The sequence below is a fragment of the Mastigoproctus giganteus genome, chromosome 6 (genome assembly GCF_048544385.1).
Source record: "Mastigoproctus giganteus isolate SK-2022 chromosome 6, ASM4854438v1, whole genome shotgun sequence".
NCBI classification, from domain to species: Eukaryota; Metazoa; Arthropoda; class Arachnida; order Uropygi; family Thelyphonidae; genus Mastigoproctus; species Mastigoproctus giganteus.
In genome coordinates this window covers 168,598,948-168,624,181 of record NC_143580.1, presented here as the reverse complement: position 1 = coordinate 168,624,181, position 25,234 = coordinate 168,598,948, and the positions used below count along the sequence as shown (strand labels likewise).

At 37.5% G+C, this 25,234-nt stretch overlaps 1 protein-coding gene across 1 annotated transcript in view; it reads left to right on the top strand.

The window, feature by feature from the left end:
- The window catches only part of LOC150084737 (RNA polymerase II-associated protein 1), a 630,471-nt gene that overhangs the window by 6,199 nt on the left and 599,038 nt on the right, over positions 1-25,234 (top strand). Inside the window, exon 2 of the mRNA XM_090376342.1 lies at positions 3,152-3,292. Coding sequence (XP_090232468.1) covers positions 3,154-3,292 — 139 coding nt within the window. The 5' untranslated portion in view covers positions 3,152-3,153. The remainder of the gene's footprint in view (positions 1-3,151; positions 3,293-25,234) is intronic.

The window sequence follows — 25,234 nt, the reverse complement described above, 5'->3', positions numbered from 1 at the left end:
TTAATTCGCTCCAAATGTTTGTCCAGTTCTGCCTATTATTCTAGGCAAGAGGAAGAATCCTATCAGCATTGAGCATGAGCATTGACCATTCAAGGTTTTATACACCTCAATCAGATCAACCTGCAGGTGCCTAGTCTCCAGACACTGTAATTTGCAAAACTTAAGCCTTTCTTCGTAAGAGCAACCCTTTGTTCCATTTACTAATCTTTTTCCCTTCTCTGTACTCATTCCAACAGCTCTACATCCTTCTTAAAATGAGGCCTCCAGACCTGTATACAGTACTCAAGGTGTGGCTTGACCATTGCCTTATACAAGGGGATAATCACCTCCTTATCCCTGCTAGAAAAATGTAATCCCTGCTAGACATGTAATAACATATACTCTTTAAATAAATAGTAATATACTGGAGCAATTTTTTTTTTTTTTATTTATAGTAATGCAATACTAAGGAAACTATGGGAAAGTGCATTCACAATATGGGATCAATGCATCAAGGGACTTACTGATATGATGTAAAAGGAAAATAATTTATAAATATTCACCATAACCACTTTATCCATTAAAAAAGAAAGTAAGTATATGTCTTTTTGTGCTGAATATAGAGGTGCAGTCCTAGCATCCATACATTGCAATTTAATGTATGCACAAACACGATATTAAATTGTGAGTACTGGCTGTGTTTTTGGATCATTTGCATAATCCTGTCATTAGATTCATTTTAATTATTCCATTATTGTCCTGATAGTATGATTGTCTTGTTGATTCAGAAATGTAGTTGGTGCATGTAGTTTAATATAAATTCTGTGGTGTGGAAACTATCTTAATATTAAGTACTTGTATAAAAAAAATTGTATATATTATATATACACACTTACTCCCTTTTTTTTTATACAGATGAAAAAAGCATTTGAAAGAGGGAGGTTTGTAAACACACATATTTCAAATGAGGCTAAGTCTGGTTATTACATGGGAATATCTTTTGCTTTATGAAACAGTAGTCTAAAATTTGAATATCATTTCTTTATGTACCATGACTGTTGGCCAGATTTCTGCACCATCATTCTGAGGCTGGTGCTCTTGGAGGAACCTTCGGTCTTCTCTCAGAGCAACTCCAACTTTTTGCTGACATCTCAGCCAGCTTCACTTGCCCAATAGGTTTTTGCCCTTTCAGATGCTGTCGCATACCCAGTCATTGATACTGATCTTATTCTGTAAATATTCTGTACTGCTTGTGACAAGCAGTACAGATGCCACATCCTTGAGTTGTATATCTCTACCTGAAATTCCTCGAAGCTCCTCTTAATGCAATTTCATCTGCCAAGAAGGAAGCTTACTAACTTATTCAGTATGATGATGAGTAATGAGAAACTTTGTACATCTCTGGCATTTATACATGGTTTGACTCACTCTTCTACATAGAGAAATGATTTATAAACATCTGTATCATTACTTGTTTTGTATTGCAATATAAAATTATTTGTACAGTAAACCCCCGCTATTCGTGGGGGTTACGTTCCTGAGAAATGTCGCGAATACTAAGTTATGGCTCCCATAGTAATAAAGGGGTTCCATTCCAAAGTATGTAATATACAAGAAAAACTAATCTAAAATTTTGTCTATGTATGTATTATATGTACCTTCATAATATGACTATGTACATAGACAGTACATAGTGAAATGCAAGCATATGGCATCGAAATGAAAATAAGAAACAATTTAATATTAAATGTAATATTTATTATAAATTTCAAACAAATCTTTCAAACCAGTGCCTTTGCTAGCTAAAAAACTTATCCCGCCAGTGCTATCACCAGTTTTGCTAAAGTGTTGATAAAGGTATTTTGCCTTTTAACGAATGATGAGTGAACTTAACGGAATTTTATTTTGAGTTCGGTCTTCTATCCACAGATTTAAAGCTTTTTCCATTTTTTCTAATTTAACATCACGAGTTACAGAGCAAATTTTTGAAGCAATTAGCGCGTTTTCATGGGCACTACAGCAGATTTTTGCTTCCAATTTTTTGATTGATCGTACCGTTGACTCATTGATTTTATAATGTTTTGCCACTGAGGAGACAATTTCACCATTAGAAATTTTATCTAATAACTCAATTTTATTCGCTAATGTTATCACCTTCTTTGATCTTTTCACATTTCCCTTGTTATTCGTAGCCATAATTTTGTACGGGTTAGAAAGAACTTGTCCACAATAAAGTCACTTTATTCCGTTAACACACTCGAAAAAGTCTGTTTTACACTGCAAAATGGTAGATTTATCACTTTTGTAAGCATATAAATTTATAAATTGATAAATTTATTCAATTTATAAGCATATAAATTAAAAGCAAACGTTTCATGACAAGTGCATAACACATACTGAAGAAGGATTAGCGAGAAACATCCACGCTCGCAATTTTGTCACCCCTCTTCCCCGGGAAAGATAATTTTAGCCACGCCTATGTATTTTTATGGCTGAAAATATTCACGGCGCTTTAAAATCCACATTTTTTTTTTTTTAGGTTTCATTTTATATTAAATCAGTGATCGCGAATACAGATACCACGAATAGCGGGGGTTTACTGTACTCACCTATATTATATTTGTATATTGTGTTGTATTTAATTGTACTGTACTTTGAACTGTGCTTCATTTTATGCTTCCATATATGTATTTCCCTATGTTTGATTTGTTGAATGTTCTCTGATATTATTATTTATCCATTTTAACTTTTCTCTTACATACTGTATTATCATAGTTAACCACTGGCCTGGTGGCCATGAAGGGCAAAATTGCAATATTATTATTATTATTATTATTGCAATAAAGATTTCTGATATGTGGATACCATTGATATTTTAAAGTTTAATGGTATTTTAATTTATTAATTCTGATTTTAGGAATACTGTTATTATTATATCTTCTACTGTGTCTTGGCTTATCATGAAGTATAGGACCTGTAAAATTTAATTAATAAAGATCAATGAAATGTCAATAAATAAAACAATATATAAATATTAATGAGAAAGTTAACCATTAACATTTCTTACTCAAGCAAATTGTTCTGAAATAATATATAAACTGGAAAATGTTCATCTTCTTAACACAGCCTGTGATCTCAACGCTTCAACTGAAAATTATTTTGTTCCCCTTAGATATGTTTCCTAAAAGACCAACTGCAAGGGACAGTGATGAAGAGTTACTCATATCTCAAGAAGAGTTTTTTAAAACAAAATTGGCACCTTCTGCAACATGTATAAGTAAAAAGGAAAAGTTATGTGAATCATCAAGATATGGTAAAGAATATTTAATTGGCAACTATAATGATAGAGGGATAAAAGATAAACGCTATGTATGTTTATTACATAGAGTTTATCTGTCTTGCTAATTTTTATGTTTAGGCTGTTTGTCATTGCACCTTTTTGTCTAACATCAAATTTAGAAATTTTTGAATTTGATGTTAAAATTTGACTGGTCTGGCAGATCTCCACAGATTCCAGGTTGCAAGATGGCTGGGGGGTGATAGTAAATTGCACGAGCCACCCCCATTCTCTAGTCTTCCTTTCTTCCTCGTCATAGGTTGGGGTAGTTATGATAGTGCTACTATTGTTATATGGGGGGCTTTCAGTAAATTGTGTACCTCTGCTATAAATATACTTGATATGGGGGAAAAAAACTGTACTTTTATCATAAATGTCTGTATCTTATTTGTGCATATCGAGCTTAGTATACAGAAAAGATATAAAGTCATCATCAACCATTTTCAATCCACTGCAGGATGAAGGCCTCTCCAGCAACTTTCCAGTTCCTTCTGTTTTGTGCAATGGCCATCCATTTACTACCCACAAAATCATGAATTTCATCTCCGCTGTTGTCTTCCAGGTTTTCTTCTAGCTCCTCTTGGGTACCATTCTGTTAATTTCTTAGTCCATCTGTCATCATGTCTTAGAGCTATGTGTCCTGCCCAAGACCATTTTAGTTCTTTAGTTTTGATAAGAATATCCTTTACTTGAGTTTGCTGCCTAATCCATGTGTTTCTCTTCTTATCTAACAGTCTGATTCCCAATATAATTCGTTCCATTCTTCGCTGTGTAGTTCTCAGCTTCTCTTCCATTCTTTTGGTGAGTGCCCAAGTTTCACTTCCATGGTGGGGAGTATACATTGGTTTATTATTTTACGTTTCAGACAAATTGGGATATTGCTCCTCAGTATGTGACTATATTTCCCGAATGCTATCTATCCAAATTTATTCTTCTGTTGACTTCCAGCCATTTATCATTATTACAGCTAATGACTTGTTCCAGATAAGTATATGACTCCACCTTTTCAATTACTGCTCCTTCAATCATTATGTGCCTTTCTGTGGCATACTTGTTCATCATTACTTTTGTTTTAGCATTATTCATCTTTAGTCCAAAATCCTTACTAATTGTGCATAACTGATTAAGATTTTCCTCTAATTCTTTGGGATCGTGGCTTATGACCACAATGTTATCTGCAAATCGTAAAAGGTTTAGGTACTCTCCATTCACATTGACTGCTTTCTGTGACCAGTCTAATCTTCTGAAAGCTTCCTCAAGGGCAGCAGTAAACAGCTTCGGAGATATTGTCTCCTTGTCGAACTCCTTTCTCGATTTTAAATTTCCTACTGTCTTTGTATAGTCTAAGTTTTGGTTTGTTATTTGGTTTTTAGGAGCATTAGCAACTAAGGCCATATTGCTCCGGGAATATGCGGTGTTCATTCCCTGACCTTTCCGCATCCTCCGTATTTGGTGGTGACGGGCTCGAACTCCGGTCTAATCAAGAAGCGTGTGCTACGCACTGCTGCTCCTTCCCACCTGGCTATGGAGGTGCCCTGTCTAGTCTAATAAAGGAGGTAGCATTCCCATATATTTTCTTCAAAATCATAATATATGGGGTATCTATGCCTTGTCTTTCCACTGCCCGAAGCATTGCCTTATGCTGTATGTAGTCAAATGCCTTTTCATAATCCACAAATGCCAGGCATAATGGCGTTTTATATTCATTTTCTTTCTCCATTAGGTGTGACATTATGTGAAGGTGATCCATAGTTGAGAATCCTGTCCTAAAGCCAGCTTGCTGTTGCGGTTGATTCTCATCAATTCTTTCTAATCTGTTAGTAATGCCCCTTGTGAACAACTTGTAGATGTGGGATAACAAGCTAATTTGTCTATAATATTCAATTTCTGATTTATCTCCTTTCTTATGCAGCAAAACTATGATTGCATTATTCCACTCCTTAGACACACCTTTTGTAATGCATTTTGTGAAGAGTTTTGCCAGTTTTTGTGTCATGTTTCTTCCTCCCAATGTTAACAACTCTACAGTAACTTCATCTTCCCCCGGGGCTTTCTGATTCTTCATTTTCTTCAATGCATGTTCTACCTCATCAGGAAGGATATCAGGTATGTTGTACGTATTGCTAATTTGTGATCCATCTTCCCCACTGCTTGCATCAATCCCTCGCTCCTTGTATAACTCTTTATAGTAGTCTTCTATTTGAATTATGCCTTTTCTGCTATTTATAAGCACCATCACTATTCTTCAGTTTCTGTATCATTTGTCTTTCTGCATTACTGCTTATGGCTGCTGATTTAAATCCTTTGTTTTCCCTTAATGCTTGTTGTACTTTTCTTGTGTTAAATTTTCTTATGTCCTCTCTGAGATTTAAAGTAGTCAACCAAAAAGAAAACATGGAAAACATATCATGAAATATGAGATTGGATCATCAAATTTTTGACTAAAGAAGGGAATGGACCAAAACTTATTCAGAAATGTATGGAAGCTGAATATGATGATGCTATCCATTCCCCATCTCAACAAAGGACCACAAGGACAATAATGGTAAGGGAATCGCTGCATTTCAATCCCTAGTCAAATTGCTGCAAAGGCGAGTTGATCGAAAGATCAGTCCGCCACCCGATCCCCAGATCAAACCGCCAATGCAGAAGACTTGAATTTTTGGTTTATTTTTATTCAGTTTCCAACTACAGTCGATTCCGGTTATTTGGGACACATCGGGACTAGTGTATTTTGGTCCGATTAAGCGGCTGCCCCAATTATCCGAAGTTTCACGTAAATAGTTAAAAATACAATGGACCCCCGCTTTACAATTGGTTCACTGTACAATCAGATCACATTACAATGGCATCACCATAGTAAAGTACCGTTCACTATACGATGTGTAGTAAGCACCGGTCATTGTGATCACGTTTGTGAATTGAATTTTAATTCTATTAAACAGCGATTCTAATTAGTGAAAATAGGAGGAATGTTATCCACAGGCTATAAAAGTAAAGATATATTAAACACAAATTTACCATTTATTACCTTACCAATTCAAAAATTAAATGATATGTGAAAATCGGAATAATTAATACGTACTGTAATATGTACATACTAACTAGTTGACATTTGTGGGTGGGGGTTAAAATTTAAAACAGTAAAAAGATAAGTAATCAGTAACAAAGAACACGGCACACACACACAAATTGCAAGTAACACGATGATACGTGCAAGTGAGAACGGAGTAACAAGTTACGAAGCTTTAAAAATAGGAATGAAGAGAAGATTTGAAAATTAATTTTTTTATATGATTGAAGATTCCATGGAAGTGTAAACACATTTCACCATAATAACCCACAGCATTCCAGCTGTCGGTATTATCACATATTCAATAAGATCGAGTTGACTATCCATTTATAATAGATTGCGCTAACAGAAAAGCCCAATAAACTGGCGAATGCTAATTGTTTTATGGTTGTGACCTCCAGAAATCTGACTGAACCATGTGGTACGGTCGGAGACAATCTTAGGGTAATCTCCAGTGCTGCGGTCTCCTGCCCCGATTAAACAACATGTCGTCCCAATTAAGCAAAGTAAACCCTGGCTATTTTCTTGATTGGGCTCTGTTTTTTAAGATTTGCCCCAAATAAACGGCTGCCCCGATTAACCGGTGGCCCAAATAACCGGAATCCACTGTATTTTAAACGTTATTCAAATATATGTATAATTATATATATATACACATATAGGCAGCATGAGAAAATCATTACATAACAGAATCCAGAAACTCAAAAGCAGCTTAAAAGTAGCCTCAAATAATAAAGAAAAAATAGACCAGACATAAAAATTTAGCTCTGAATTTGTAACTCACCACCTAGACACAGGACATTACCCATCCTTTGAAAATACCATAATCTTAGACAAGAAGCCACAAAATTTAAGCTAGAAACCGGTGAAACTCTAGCCATATGATCAATAAACATACATAGATCAATAATAATTTCAGAGGAGTGGGATCTAAAACAAATATCCTACGGGTTCAAGTTTAATAATAAAATATAACATCCCCCCCCATTCAGGACCTCTACTAACAGGGATGGGGTAGTCACGCACCCTGATTTCCAAGTGGAAACTTTCATATTCTTTCCTCTAAATGACCTTTAAGCTGTATTTAGTTCCTAGATTTTCAAATTCCAAAACTATTAGTGAAATACGAGGGGGTGGGAATTTTCCTTCTATCCTGCTGCTGCTCTCTTCCTTTTGTCTACACATTCCACCCCCTCCCCCCCACAATTTTGAAATATGACGATGGAATGTGCCAGGGCTATATATGCAGCCTTCGACACGTGCTCGCTTCCCCTTTGAAGATGGTATAGACGAAAAGCCCCCATCAACCTTTGGGTAATCTTCTCCCATTATACTCTCAATTATCTGCCATGCATGGAGTTAGGGTAAAAGCTTATTTTTATTCCTTTGTCTTCTTGCAAGGTTGTTCGCTTCCTTTAAGCAGGTCTTTGAAACAGTTTCCAACTATTCTGATTACATCTTACGTGGATGCAGTTATTCCTGGAAAATATCTCAGGTAAGAGATTTCCTGACTTGAAATATAATCGTAAGATCCCATTTATTATATTTAGTATTCTATTTTTATTTTTGATTTGGTTAAATTTCAAAACATTGATTAAAATTCAAAATGAGGACTCAGATTCACTACAAGAGAAAATCACTATAGTATGGCATCTGTCTGATTTTATGAATATTAGCAGGTCTCAATCGCATAAGTTGTCTGTCCAACTTGTCTAGTAAAGTTTTGAGAAGACAACAGGATTCCCATAATGTTTTTATACAGTGTAATTACAATGGAATAAATTGAAAATCCTGCAAAGTAAAGGCGGATTACCTGAAATTAAAGAAAATTAATATTGACATAAAAATAATAAAATAGTACTTAATGCTGTAGCTCCTAAGATTTTAACTACATCTTTGGCAGCCAAAACTGAAGGAACCACAGCAATAAGCAAGGTCTCTGTTTCTGTTATGATGTGTATGTATGAAATGTATACATCATAGCCGACCCAACAGAGACCAAAAAGGAATTAATAAAAAGAAGAATGCATGTATAATTCAAAAATAAATAAATAAATAAAAGTAAAATGCAGAATTATGCTAAAATAATACTGATTAAATCCTGCAAAGGAAAATTGAATAAAAGTTTGAATTAAAAATTTAAATAAAGGCAAATTGTCCAGTTTGAAATTTAAACAAAGTAAAAAAAAAGAGTAATCTTAAGACAAAAGAATAAAGTTAAGTTATGGCAACTTACTGTAGGATCAGACAGGAGTCGGTGAAATTAGCTGAGTGTAGTGAATGCAGGGCTGTATCGGAGACCAAAGAAGTTAGCCGATAGCTCTCTATATATTTATATCAGTTAAAGTAACCCCGAGTATGGGGGGGAAGGTGTGAACTGGTCAAAGTGAACCACGCCCGTGTGACGGGGAAGTAAGCAATTAAACAAATGAGTCAAATGCGCCAGCCACACCACACAGAGCAAAACAGCATTCAGTGCTTCTAGCCTGAATTGTATTGAAGTTACAACCTCCGATTCCTATCATCCCCACTCCTATCTAAAATTTAAAAAATGCTGTACCAAGCTCTGTCTTACATGCCCATACATGCATCCACAGCATGTTTCTAACAATACTGAAGAACCAATATTCTGCAAATGCAGCAATGTAGTTTATCTTTTAACCTGCTGAACCTGTAATATGAAATATGTAGGACAAACTGGAAATAAACCTCAGTGGCTCACATCTGGTGAGTATGGCTTGGCAAACCCAGGGTCCTGAGCTGGATATCATCATTCTTCTCTTCCTTGATGATTCCTTTCTACTTCTGATTTTCTCTCTCTCTCTCTCTCTCTCTCTCTCTCTCTCTCTCTCTCACACACACACACACACACACACACACACACACACACACACACACACACACACACACACACACACACACACACACACACACACACACACACATCCTTGCACCATATGGCTAATAATAATAAACTTCACCTCAGGCTTAACCTACATGGATTTGATATCAAGAATTACAATAACTGCAACGTCCATAACTCTGAGCAAGAAATAGAGTACAATCACTTCCAGTCACACTGCTTTACCAACATTTATATTTCCATCCTAGCAAAATGCCCAAAATAACAAGAAGTATTAAAAACTCTCTATCCATGTGGACTTGATAATAAGTTAAATCATAAAATCATCATAAATAATACAGATATTTGCATATATGATAAATTTCAAGTCACCAAAGGCCTTGGTATATCTAGACCTTTTAGGAGACACAAACCCAACAGTATCATCATTACTACACATAAATACAAGCTGGATGACTTTCAACAGACACTCACTGAATGGGACAACAGTCAGTTCAGTGTACAGAGATTTGTGATCTGCTGTTTTGTACTAAATATAGCATCCTAAATGCTCTTTACAGGTTCATCCTTACCTTTAATTTCACATCTAAACATTTACTTGACCTTATAACAGATATCTGTAAATTTAAATTAAAATCCAACACCAATATGACTAACCAAGATAATACTACCGTCATGTTTAAATATAATACTTGCCCGGAAATTTTCAACATTAATAGTTGCATTAATAAATCTACTGACCAGCTTCCAGCTGGCTGCCAAAACTTGAACATTATATCCAGATTCAGATATGCTAAACCTTTTGGACTCTCAGTCTATAATTACAAACATCTTGAACCTGTTTCCAATGGATGTATTTGCCATCAGGCCAATTTCCAACCGTTTGTTGATACACACTTTGGTCATAACAGGCAATTTAGATATTATACCTAACCAGGAACTCAGAAGCATCATGGCTTATGGCTTCAAATATAGGTTATACTCTAAAATCAGCTTTAAACTTTTCAAAAAACAGTTATACCATGATCTGCTTAACTTTTGTTTTAAGCTTATAAGTTTTAAGCTTTAAACTTTTAAGTTTTAAGCTTTAAACTTTTAAGTTTTAAGCTTACTATCATATCATCCCCATTGAAGCCTTCCAACTATGAAGCTAGAACTATTTTTTTTTTTTATGAAAACCCCAAACACGAAAGGTATCAAAACCTATAGTACTTAGTACCGTGCATGGGTTGAAGGAGAAGTATGGGGGGGGGCAGAAACTTTGCTCTAGAGACTAAACATGGGTTTCACCACTTCAAGCCTCCAATAAGCGACGTGGTTTAATTCAGTTCTAGCTACTTCCAGCTAGAACTGAATTAATTCAGTTCTAGCTATAATGCTGTAGCATCATAGCTAGAACTGAATTAATTACCATTATCATTACCACATCTACAACCATCTGCAGGATTAAAATTCCATTTTTCCACATTAAAACAACAATTGACAGCATTTTATCATCACTTTTGTGATAAAGCCTCCTGCAATTATGCCATAATCTATAAAGCCTTTTATTTTCAAACATTAAATGCAGAACTAAATTCCAGTGCCACCTACAAGTCCATCACCAACAACAGCAGTATTATTACAAAGAAGTTAATTGCTTTAAGCAAGAAACTAAAAATCAGCTTTAATAATTACAAATTTCCTTATATTTACTTCATACCTAAGTTCCACAAAAACCCCACAGGTTTCAGGTTCATCACTTCCTGCAAGTACAGTTACTCTCATTAACCTGGCAAAACTTTAGAATGGTTACTTAAACCTATTATGGACATCCTTCCTGATAGTAGAATAATTAATAATAATATACCAGTTATTAATGCTCTAAATCAGTGGTTTTCAACCGGGGTGCCGAGTAATTTGGGTTTAAGTTACTTAAAGTTATTATTATTTTTTTAAATTTTATTATAAAAAGGTGTACAGCATCCATTGTACCGTATATTTTTAATTTTGTGGTGATCTATAATTGATCTTTATTTAGTACCTCTATATATAAAGAATAAAATTATTATATAGGTATATATTAAAAGATCAAAAACCACTGTGTTAGGTATTTTTTTTGGCCTAGAGGTGCCGTGAAAAAATTACTGGGACACTAAGGGCGCAATGAACCGAGAAAGTTTGGGAACCTCTGCTCAAAATACTGGCAACATCTCTCATGTTCAAACTTTTGACTTTAATAGTCTATTGACCAGCATAGACCTAAATAACTTAAAATCAGTCTTGAATAAAATTTACAATAACTACAAACATGTTATTGGTCGTAATTCAGTTTATTGGAACAATCTCATAAATCTTTGCGTTTCCAATAATTACATTTTTTATGGTAAATCTGTATACTTACAAACCCAAGGTTTCCCGTATGGGTGGCCCTGCTAGCTGTGCCTTAGCTAACCTATATCTATACTGGTCTGAGACCTCTCTACCCTCAGACATAAATGCTTTACAGATATATTGATGACTTATTAGTATTCAACTACCCTACATTTATACAGGACTTTGCTGGTATTTACCCTTCAGAACTTACCCTGGAGAAAACAAATAATAATGACTATTCAGCCAATTACTTAGACCTGGATATCAACATATATAATAAAAGAGATGCTTTTAACTTTAAAGTAGTCAATTTTACCCATTGGCACTCTAACATTTCTAAAAAAATTAATACAAACACAATATTCTCCTAGTGTATCAGAATTGCCACAATATGCAATAACAACAGTCTCTTTTCAGACAATATCATACTACTCCATAATAATTTACTAGGCAATAATTTCCATGCAGCCTTCCTTTACCATCATTTCAAAAATATTATGAAATTGAAAAAACTTATAGGCAACAACATTGATATAAACAACTTCATTACTGGTTGATTTCTTATTACTTTCAGGTCTCTACATAATGTATAATCATATACCCTAGCCTCTGTCGTGTCTCACGGTGTAGAAAGCTTGTGCCCACGGATTGGCCAACTACAGGGGTATTATATTTTGTTTTGTTATTCTGCTTACTGTTCTGTCGTCTTTATTATTATTTTCATTTTTATATTTCTTCTCTGACATTGTTCAGTCCTATATTTGTAATAATAATACCATTACTGACTTAAACACATGAGACATACGTCCAGCCCTCCATCCAGGGACTGACTTGGGTACAGGTTAGTTGTGCTCAGGCTGTCCAGGCAACCCTGGACAGCCTGAACACAACTAATTTCCCATTCTTCCATTTACTTTCAGCCGTCCTTAAATTCTACAACTTATTTCTCATGTGTGATTAGGCTGGTCGAAAGCAATATTGAGATTCTGTTCTTCTACTATCACTTTTTTTTTTCATCTTAAACAAAGTTTAGTGTCTTTTCAACACTGCCTTGCTAGTCTTTCTTTCTCAGCTTTGCTGGCACATTTGCCTCATTTGTTTAATTGCTTACTTCCCCATCACATGGGCATGGTTCACTTTGACCAATTCACACCTTACCCCCTCACACTGGGTTACTTCTTTGGTCTCCAATACAGCCCATGCATTCACTACACTCAGCTAATTTCAGTGACTCTCTGATCCTACAGCAGGTTGTCATAACCCGACTTTATTCTTTCGTCTTAAGATTACACTTTCTTTTTAGCATTAGCATTAGTAAAGTCATATGATGCAAGAAACCAAGCTTATACAGCATCGGCCAAAAAAAACCAAAAAAAAAACCTTTTCATTTCACCCATCCACTCGTTCCAAATGTTTGTCTAGTTCTGCCTTGAATCTATTTAAGCTATCAACTTCTACAATGACAGATGGAAGTCTGTTCCAGCAATCCACCACCTGCTAGCTAAAGGCAAACTTCTGCACATCTATCCTACAACTACCTTTCCTCAATTTGAATTTATGCCCTCTCAGACGATAATTGTGAGCAAGAGGAATGAGCATGCTCAAACCATTCAAGGCCTTATGCACCTCAATCAGATCAACTCGCAGGTGCCTAGTCTCCAGACACTGTAATTTGCAAAATTTAAGCCTTTCTTCGTTCGAGTGCCCTTTGTTCCATTCACTAATCTTGTTGCCCTTCTCTGTAATTGTTGCAGCTCTACATCCTTCTTAAAATGAAGTCTCCAGACCTGTGTACAGTACTCAAGTTTTTGTCTGACCATTGCCTTATACAAGGGGATAACCACCTCCATCTCACTGCTAGAAAAATTCATGTATATCATTGACAAGACACCATGAGCTACTCTTGCAGACTGTCTGCACTACTCAGAAAACTTCATATCTGCATGCACAATTACCCCCATGTCCTTTTCATTCTCTACCACTCTCAGTGTAGTACCACACAGTTGATACTTTTCTCTGGGATTACTGCTTCCCATATGCAGTACTTTACATTTGTCAATGTTAAACTTCAGTTGCCACCTCTCAGCCTATCTGCTCAACTTTTCTAGATCCCGTTGCAGCAGTGTACTGTCATTAGTGTCATTAACAACCCTGCCACCCTTTGTATTGTCTGCAAATGTAGACATTAAGCCCGAGATACCATTATCAATAAATACAGAAAACATCAATGGATCCAATACTGAACCCTGGAGGACTCCAATAATAACATTAGTCCACGAAGGGCATTGTCCATTGATTACTACTCTCTGTCTTCTCCCACTCAACCATCCCTTTATCCATAGCAGCAATTTGCCTCCAGTGCCACACTGCTCCAATTTCTGCAATAGTCTTTCATGTGCAACACTATCAAAAGTCTTTCTAAGATTCAAATATATGATATCAAAATTAACCTTTGCATCCAGTTCCTTTGTGACCACATCATAGTATCCAATCAATTGGTCAGACAAGACTTCCCCTTAACAAACCCATACTGTGTCCAAGCTTTAACCGATGTCTTGTCTAGATGATCCTGCAGTGCTTCTTTAACCAGTGCCTCCATTAATATCCCTGGAACAGAAGTTAAACTAACAGGTCTGTAATTGCTTGTGCTGCCCTTTGGTCCTCTTTTGTGAATTCGAGTCACATTTGCACATCTCCAGTCCAAGGGTACCTCTCCTGAGTTCAAGGAAGCTCTCATAATTATGGCTAAGGGTTTGCGCACTTCCTTTGTTGCCTCCTTTAATATAACTGGATAGATCCCATCAACCCCAGTTGCCTTTCTTATGTTTATCTTCAATGATTTCTCCTCCACTTTCCTCTCAGTTATTACAAAAACCAGAATTTAATTCACCCATGGCATTCCCCTCCTTGAATAACTCTTCATGTGTGATTGTAGATGTAAAATACTCCTTTAGTTTGTTAGCTACCTTAACAGGATCCTCAAAAGTTGAACCATCGGTATCAAGTGGACCAACCTGATTCGTCCCTTTCTTTCTAGAATTTACATAAGTAAAGAACTCTTTGCTGATTTTCTTTGCATCCTTTGCCAATGATTTGTCATAATCTGCCTTTGCCTGCCTAACCTCCTTTGTGACTTGGTTACAGAACAGCTTATATCTATCATAGGCTTCCATGTCACCCATTAATTTATATGTATCCCATGCATTTTTCTTCTGTGCCACATGTCTCATTAGTTCATCTGGCATCCATTTAGGCCTAAACCCTGAACAATATTTCTTAGTTGGTATGGAAAGCCTAGTAGCTTCCAAGATTATTTCTTTGAATGCTTCCCATTTTGAATTTGCTGTTGGTAACATCATCAGTTGGTCCCACTGTATAGAATTTAAATACTGTCTCAGACCACCGTAGTAACCTTTAAGAAAGCAAAAACCCTCCCCTTTACCTCTGATGGTAGTTAAATCATTAAGTAAATCCCACATCAATACTGTGTGATCACTCTCACCTAGTGGTTCCTTTATCTACAGATTCTTAATGCATGAAGAATCAATACTGATAAGCAGATCTAGAGTATTATTTCCTCAATCATCCAATAAATCCACAAAAGCCTTGCTAGTGGTTGAGTGACCAATGCACAAATTCCAGTCAATATCTGGGAAATTAAAATTACCTATTATAAGACACACTGGTTTACTGGCCCACTCTGTTTCTGTGTGCAGTTGTTTATTATACTCATCAGAGTCATTAGGCCTATACACACTCCTACTCTCAATTTTGCTTTCCCAGTGCTTATGTCACACCAAACTGACTCGATAATGCTCTGTCCAACGATTTCAACTGGCTGGATTTTATGTGTTTCTTAACTAATAGCATAAACAAACCCTCCTACCTTCCTATCCTGTCTATCCTTTCTATGCACATTGTACTCACCAAATTCCATTTCTGCATTCCTTATATCTGCACTACGTCTCTGATATCCCAACAATATCTATCTTTGATGTTCTGATGCACACCTCAAATTCATCAAATTTATTTACGAAACTCCTAGGATTGGTGTGCAGGTAAGTATACATTTTTTTTTTTTTTTTTTGTTGGCGCATTGGCTTCTGTGGCCAAATTGCACCTCCCAAGTTTTTCTTGCACCTTTTCCTATTCTTAGCTACCCTAACACAGCACATGTATTTTCTTGTTCCACAATGACTCCCAGCAGTCTCTGAAATCCCCTGCACCTTGTTTTCCAGGCTGCTGCTCATTCCAATAGAAGCAGTGCAAAAATCACTTTCACCTCTGCCAGCGGCTACTGTTAATCTATTAGTCCATGTTTCCCCCCAACCTAGCAGTTTTCCGACCCACCTAACTAACAAGTACAGACCAGGCTGAGAAAAATTGTACCTCTTGAGCCTTGCACAATCTCTCCAGGGCCGAATTGATCGACAAGGCTTTCATCATATACTCCCTCCTATCGTGTCGGGCAGAATTGCAGACACTTTGAAATTCAACCCTAAATCACGGTTTATTTTCAACATTGACCTGTACTTGTTAAGTAATTCCACCAGTCTCCTACTTTTAATATCATTAGTGCCATCGTGTACAACAATATTACCTTTTGTGCCCTTAAAAGATGATACCTGCTCTACACTGTCATCAACCTTTGCCCCTGGCAGACATTTTACTTTGTTTAAATTTCAAACTTTTTAATTCAAACTTTCATTAAATTTTCCTTTGCAGGATTTAATCTGTATTATTTTAGCATAATTCTGCATTTTACTTTTATTTATTTATTTTTGAATTATGTTTTTCTTTTTATTCCTTCCTTTTTGTCTCGGTTGGGTCAGCTATGATGTATAGGTACGAAACGTATACATCATAACAGAAACATAGACCTTGCTTATTGCTGTGGTTCCTTCGGTTTTGGCTGCTGACCTCTTGAAGACATAGTTAAAATCTTAGGACCTACAGCATTAAGTACTATTTTATTATTTTTTATTATTTTTATATTAATCTTAATTTTCTTTAATTTCAGGTAATATGCTTTTACTTTGCAGGCATTCTCAACTTATTCCATTGTAATTACACTTGACAGGTCAGCACTGCTACCCAATACACTGATCATATACATTTGTCTATATTTCATTATGGTTGCTGGGTATTTCAGGTATAACTAGTAGTGCCTCGAATCCATAATCCAGTTTAAAAAATTAATTTTTTCATTTTCAGAAGTTCAGTTTTGTGACTACATCCGTATTATTTTTATTATTTATATCTATAATCAGAAATTTTGATTCAGCATTTATGGCCCAAAAATTATAGTTCACCAGAATTTAATTTTTGAAGTGAGAGAAGAAAACTTAGTTAAATTTGATCCTTGTAACCAGGGCCTTATTTTCCAAAAAAATGTCCATTACTTTCAGATTTCTTTGATAATGTTCTGATGTCTGGATAATATCACATATTTACAAGAAAGGTTAAAAGCCAAGAATAACCCCAAATTCTAACCTTTCTTGTTAATTCTTATTTCAGTACGTAGGAAGGAATATTGCATCTCTGAATTTAAAAAACATGGTTTTCTCTTTCATTCTTGACATTACTTTTTTCTATAACTGCTGCTGTCTCCATATGAATCATGAATCACTTTGCCATGGAAACTATTTCCTGGCTGCCAGTATTTCTCTTAAAAAACTCTAGACTCTATCAAAGTGGGCACTGAGGTTAATTAATGACCCTTCACATTCAAATTATCTACTTAACAGTTAGCTTTTATTCAAGAAAATGAACCAAACACTTTCATCTTTTACTATTGGTATTAATATTGGCCATATAGTGCAAGGAAGCACAAGCTTTCGTGACATTGGGGGGAAAAAAAGAAGTACATAAGAAAATACAAATTGTGCTTCCCCCCTTATATAAGTAAGTATCAAGTTCACATTTGGATTTCTTCAATCATCCTCAACTACATGCTGAGGCAACTTGTTGCAATAATCAACAACTGACTGGCTAAAAGAAAACTTCCTACAATCTAGGCTAAATCACTTCCCCTTTAATTTGAATTTATGGCCCTTAGTTCTGGAATTCTTTATAACAGTGAAAATTCTGCCGTCATTCATTTTACTGTCAAAGAAGGTGGTAGATGGTGAAGAGTAGGATACCGTGGGAACATAGTTGCTACTGAACTTCAATCAGTTCCCCTCTAAGTTTCCCGGTTACCAAACTCTGTAGTCCACATAATCAGTCCTTTCTCATACGGTTACCCTTTTGCCAATCTCGCCATGTGAGTTTCTCGTTTTTTAGCCTACTTCCAAAAACTGGTTAGCTTATGAGATCAACGTGTGTGGGTCTATATCCCCACTCTAATATCATTTCTGTTTACACACAGATTGAAACCAAATTTATCACACATGCACATTAGCTTATGTGCATAAAGCACCTGTTATCTTCACTGTGTCTGTTCATATACATAACAGTTGGAATTTTAGTAGATGGATTTCATAAAATTTTATATTTGGCTCTTTTAGAAAAACTTATCAAGCCATCTAATATTTCATTAAAATAGGACCAATTATTATCCAGCAAGTATTATTTTTGGCTTACAAAAGCCAGAATTTTATTTTGACTTTTTTTGGGCCATCCTGAATTTAATCGAATTGGATCAGTAGAAATCTGGCAGTTATTATTTCTTTGCCCATCCATCCACATATAATAACTTGACTCTCAGTTGATGGATTTTCATAAAATTTTATATTTGGTTCATTTAGAACAATTTGTTGGGCTTTCCCAAATTTACTTAAAATTGGAGCAATAGAAATTTACTATTTCTTGTTTTCATAAAAGTTACATAGGCTATCTGTATACCTTATATTGTACCTGAAACAACTGTATATTATGTTTGCTTCTGTGTGCTGATTGGGCAGTACAGTGGATGTGCAGAAATGAAATTTTCTTAGTTCTCATAAAAGTCATTGTTTTTTGCTTGTTTTTTTGTTATCTCTCTGTACATTTAAAAAGTTTATTCGATCCAATGGGAGAAGAACGTGGGAAAATTACGTCACTACAAATGCGCAGGTAAGTAATTACATTGTTGTCTTCATTGTAAAATGAAGACAACATTAAAACATTGTTTATAAATATTTTAGTCCTGCTCTTTTGATGCAACAATATTCCTCATGCATTATGGAACCTGAAGCAAAAGGCCTTTTCCTAAGTGACCTATTACACAGGTAAATAATTGTGTAGTGGTATTTATTCGACCTTGAGAATGCCAGGTGGTAGGGTAGCCAATGGGAGAAGAGAGGTGCGGGTCACATGGTACAAGTGGGCGGGGCAATTGTGTCACTACAATTGCACAGGTAAATAATTACATAGGCCATTTCCTGATTAGATTTTGGTCAGTGCGTTTAAACAAATGTATATTTTACGTAGAAAAGATTTGACTTACTCCATCATACCTGTACATTTTACATAAAAATCTTGCACGGGTGTTGGCGAGCAGGGGGAAAAGTCCCCTAGTAAATCATTAATTATTAATTTAGAACATGACTGCAATGTAACTCACAGTGTATAGTAACTGACTTGTTATCCACCATTTTGAAACAAAATGGCCATAATTTGATTTAAGTGCTAGCCATTACATAATTCATTTGGTTACAAATCAGCCTGCTGGCTGAAGGAAAACTTCCTCATATCTGTCCTGCAACCATCCTTTCCACAGTTTCAATTTATGCCCCCTTGAGTGCAATCTGAGTAAGAGGAAGAATGCCATTGACATTAAGCAAGCTCAGTGCCAATGACATACTTAAAAAAATTATTATTACTGTTATAATAATTATTATTTATTATTATTATTTTATTATTCTTCTTATTTATAATAATAAAAATTGTTATTTTTAGCAATACCTAAACTGTATTGTAGATTTGCATGTATAACTGTGTGTGTGCTTATGTGTGTGTATTCTTGAGTTGTTTTGCATGTCATTTTGAGAAAACCTCAGAATAGCTTGGGTAAAAACCATACACCCTCCACCTGAGATTGGCTAAATACACCTTTCATTAGAGGACTTTAGAAATTCCTCTAGTTGCTGATGGGAATTGAACCTAAACCTATCAAAGAAGGTGGTAAATGGTGAAGAGCGTTCTCCATAGCAACATAGTTGTTACGAAACTTCACCATAACCACATAACATCCACATCTAACATAATTGCCACAGAGCACACTCATCGCCATCCTTGTTTACCTTGCTTTACACAATTTTTGTTTACAGTTCAATCCCAGCACTTGAAATAGAAGTGCAGTCTGTTTGACACACTTCTGTTTACAATCTGATATAAACAAAATCATACCAGTGCAACTTGTCTAGTTTCCTAAAATCACTCTCATCATCATAATCTTCTGAATTAGTAATATTTGATAAATTATAAACATTCAGAATCTGATTCACTAAGAGAAGTTTCCATTACTGAATTGCTGTTACCTGCCAGTTTACGTTATGTAAATCATTTAAAGCAACTGCAACAACTACTCTCTAGAAGAAAAGCTAAAACATTATTTTATCGTAAATCAAGTATATTTGGCAATAATAATATGACAAAAGCAGGCAAATGTAAAGTACTGCATATGGGTAGCAGTAACCCCCCAGAGTAATGTATCAACTATGAGGTACTACACTCAGGATGGTAGAGAATGATAAAGACCTGGCGGTAATTGTTGCAGTCAGATATGAAGTATTCTGAGCATTGCAGGCAGTCTGCAAGAATACCTCATGGTGTCTTGTCAATGATATACATGAATTTTTCTAGCAAGGATAAGGACTTGATCATCCATTTGTATAAGGCAATGGTTAGGCCAGACCTTGATTACTCTATACGGGTCTGGAGGCTCATTTCAGGAAAGATGTACAGCTGCTTGAATCAGTACAGAGAAGGGCAATGAGATTGATGAATGGAACAAAGAGTTGCTCTTAGAAAGAAAGACTTGAGTTCTGCAATTTGCAGTGTCTAGAGACTAGGCACCTGCATGGTAATCTGATTGAGATGTATGAGGCCTTGAATGGCTTGAGCAAGCTTAATGTTGATGGGATTATGCCTCTTGCCCAGATTAGTTGCCTGAGGGGACATCAATTCAAATTGAAGAAAGACAGTTACAGAATAGATGTGCAGAAATTTGCCTTTAGCCAGCGGGTGGTTGATTGCTGGAACAAACTTCTATCTGTTGTTTTAGAAGTTAATAGCTTAAATAAATTCAAGGCAGAACTAGACAAACATTTGGATTTAATGGGTGGGTAAAATGAGAAAGGTTTTTTTTTTTTTTTTTTTGCCTGATGCTATATAAGCTTGCTTTCTTGCAGCATATGCCTCTATTAATGCTATCCCAATGCTATTCAAAGAAATCTTCAATTAAATATTAGCATTAGCATTAGTAGAGGCATATGATGCAAGAAAGCGAGCTTATTCAGCATCAGCCAAAAAAAAAAAAAAAAAAAACGCCACTCCCATTTCACCCCTCCGTTCGCTCGAAATACCTGTCCAGTTGATTCTTAAATTTGTTTAGGCTATCAACTTCAACAACAAGTGATGGAAGTCGGTTGCACCAACCAACCACCCACTGGCCAAAGGCAAATTTCCGCACATCTATCCGACATCCGTCCTTCCTCAATTTGAATTTATGCCCTCTGAGCTGATTATTCTGAGCAAGATGAAGAATCCCATTGGCATTGAGCATGCTCAAACCATTCAAAGCCTTATACACCTCTATCAGATCACCTCGCCAGTGCCTAGTCTCCAGACTCTGTAATTTGCAAAACTTAAGCCTTTCTTCGTAAGAGCAACCCTTTGTTCCATTCACTAATCTTGTTGCCCTTCTCTGTACCCGTTCCAGCAGCTCTACATCCTTCTTGAAATGAGGCCTCCAGACCTGTATACAGTACTCAAGATGTGGCCTAACCATTGCCTTATACAAGGGAATAATCACCTCCTTATCCCTGCTAGAAAAATTCCTGTATATCATTGACAAGACACCATGAGCTACTCTTGCAGCTCGTCTGCACTGCTCAGAGAACTTCATATCTGCCTGCACAATTACCCCCAGGTCCTTTTCATTCTCCACCACTGTCAGTGTAGTACCGCAGAGTTGATACGTTGCTCTGGGGTTACTGTTTCCCATATGTAGTACTTTACATTTGTCAATGTTAAACTTCATTTGCCACCTCTCAGCCCATCTGTTCAACCTTTCCAGATCCTGTTACAGCAGCATAGCGTCAGTGGTGTCCTTGACAACCCTGCCTACCTTTGTATCATCTGCAAACTTGGACATTAAACTTGATATCCCATCATCATCATTCATAAACACCGAAAACAACAATGGACCCAACACTGAACCCTGAGGAACTCCACTAATAACATTAGTCCACGTTGAGCAGTGTCCATTGATTACCACTCTCTGTCTTCTGCCACTCAACCATCCCCTTATCCATAGCAGCAATTTGCCTCCAATGCCACACTGCTCCAATTTGTGCAGCAGTCTTCCATGTGCAACAGTATCAAAAGCCTTTCTAAGATCCAAATATATAATATCAAAGTTATTCCCTGCATCTAGTTCTTTTGTGACTACATCATAGTATCCAATCAAATTGGTCAGGCAAGACCTGCCCTTAACAAAACCATTCTGCGTCTGAGCTATAACTGAATTCTTGTCTAGATGATCCTGCAGTGCCCCCTCGACGTGGGCACCTGTACGTGGTGAGGGGACCTCCCAGTGACGCTGCTGGACTTCCAGACTAGCATCACTGGGATCCAACGCCCACAGCCCAGGTTCCAGGCTTACATCAATGGAATCCGGCGTGTTTGCCGTGCGCTGCGACCCGTGGAAATTCGGAAAGGGGGATCCTGGTGGTTGAGGGGCCCAGCTTCAATACACCACTTTGGCCCCTGCTTCGACAAGACGGGTGGTCCTGGAAGGCCCGGCTAGGATCAATCGGCTAGTAGGCTCGCCTGCGAGGGTCAACCGTGTCAATGCCATGCCCCTACCCTCATGGTCCGAGTGACAGGATTCAGGCTGGCGGCGGTGCGGGTATAGTGTCTGGGTAGCCCTGGCGTCCCACTCCCGAGCGCATTTATTGCATGCCAGGTAGTGGGCGTCCCTTTGGGCTCCGTGGTGGGTGGGGAGCCCGGGCACTGAACCATATAAAAAACTTCATGAATCCTGATAAACTTACTTCTTCAGGGGCCCCAACCCGGTCCCTATCAGAAAACATTGACACAGATACAGATAGCAGTATTGCTAAAAAGAGGCAGCGAACCGAAGTACCATCAGGGCCAGTCCCACGGTTCTTAATCATGCATTCTACCAATGAGACACCGATTGGTAAAATGTCGCCCTTTTTTATTCAAAAAGGGTTAGATGGGTTAGCAGGTTCTCCCAAATCAGTTAAGAGGCTCCGTTCTGGAGACCTCTTAATTGAAACTAAAAATGACAGGCAATCTGAACATCTACTCCGAACAACATCAATCGGAGGAATACCCATAACAGTGACACCACACAGAACACTCAATTCATCGAGAGGTGTCATTTCGGAGTGGGACCTTCTCGACGTAACCGAGGAGGAAATCTGCTCCGAATTAAAACCCCAGGGAGTTATTGCTGTCAAGAGAATTACTGCGCGAAGGGATGGAAAGATTGTGAAAACCAGGAGCGTTATCCTGACGTTTAACTCTCCTAAACCTCCTGACGAGATTAAAGCTGGATACATCAACTGTTCAGTGCGTCCATACGTTCCGAACCCTTTACGGTGTTTTAAATGCCAGAAGTATGGACATTCTCAAATGGCCTGCTGTGGAGTCCTTGCATGCGCTCGATGCGGTGCAAAGGACCACGAAACAACAGCATGTTCAGCCGCAAAACCCACCTGTATTAACTGTGAAGGCAAACACCCGGCCTACTCACAAGCATGCCAGAGGTGGAAAGAAGAAAAAGAAATTCAAAGGCTGAAGGCAGAGCTAAATATATCATACCAGGAGGCAAGGAAATCGGTCAAACCCCTGAATATCAACAAACCTACCTACGCCCAGAAGGTAGCAGGGAGATGTTCCGTCGGAACTCAGACGGACATGACCATTCCTCCAAAGGAGTCTTTCACTCCCATTGCGCGGTATCTCTTAAGTTCTCAAAAACCTGCACAAAAGGACCAATCAGCTGCCACTCCTATATCTGTACCTCCTAATGCTCCACAAGCAACAAAGATAATTACGAAAGAAAAGAATAAGAAAGGGGAAGTGCCCCCTAGTATCCAAGAAAAGATGGATGTCGAGCAGAAGGAGGTACCCGAAGATTCAGTCTTGGAACTCTTTACGTAGGAGGAAATGGACACGGGACAGCGTCCATTCTTCCCCAAAAAAGACAAATCCGAGACTGATAAAAGTAAGCCCTCAGCACCTCGGAAGCCGCCTGATGGACCCGCCAAGCCAAAATAATGGCTAAATTCCTACAATGGAATTGTCGTGGATTCCGGCGAAACATTGATGACATCAAGGCCCTCCTGCAAAAGCACGAGCCAGTTTGCTTTTGCTTGCAGGAGACATATCTAAAGGCAAATGATGATCCCACCATGCACAACATCACAGTTTTTTGAAAGGATAGAATTGCGGATGGCTCTGTACATGGGGGAGTGGCTATCCCTGTGGGTAACCTGACCCCAGTGCAGCCCTTGCTAATTACAACCAGCATAGAGGCTGTTGCAATTCGCCTTTCAGTGGGATTTTTATTAACTGTGTGCTCCATTTATTTGCCACCTGGGACTGACATCTCCCAGGCAGACCTTGATGATCTTCTAACGCAGCTGCCTCCCCCTTTCTTACTTCTCGGGGACTTTAACGGACATAACACCCTGTGGGGTAGTGCTAACATCAACGGAAGGGGACGAGTCATAGAGCGTATGCTCAATGACAATGACCTTTCCCTTCTAAATACTGGAACAAACACCTTCTTCCACATGCCTACCCGTACTTTTTCTGCCATTGATCTCTCTATCTGCTCCCCTTCACTCACTTGGGAAGTGGAGGAGAATCCATACAGAAGCGATCACTTCCCCATGATAACCTTGTTACACAGTGGGAGACCATGTCTTCCTTTTAGGTTATCATGGTGGAAGATTGATCAGGCTGACTGGACTGCCTTCCAACATCAGGCAAATTTTGATCTTAGCACAGTCAGTCAAGAGTCTATCAATGATGCAGTTAAGTACATCACAGAAAATATTGTCCAAGCAGCTGCGAATGCTGTTCCAAAAACATCTGCCCGGTTTCCACCATTTCCTAAACCTTGGTGGAATTCACAATGCACAGCAGCAAAAAAGGCTCAAAACAAAGCGTGGGGGATATTCCGCCGATATCCCACCACAACCAACCTTATAACCTTTAAACGTGCACGAGCCAAAGCACGATATATCCGCCGTCAGAATCAAAAGGAATCGTGGATCCGTTTTACATCATCTATTAAGCAGTCTACCAACTCTAAGGTAGTCTGGGATAAAATCCGGAAAATGAAGGGAAAATATACATCCCACCCTTCTTCAATCCTAGATTATAATGGATGCGCTATTGCAGATCCAACTGCAATAGCTAATTCTCTTGGGGAAACATTCTC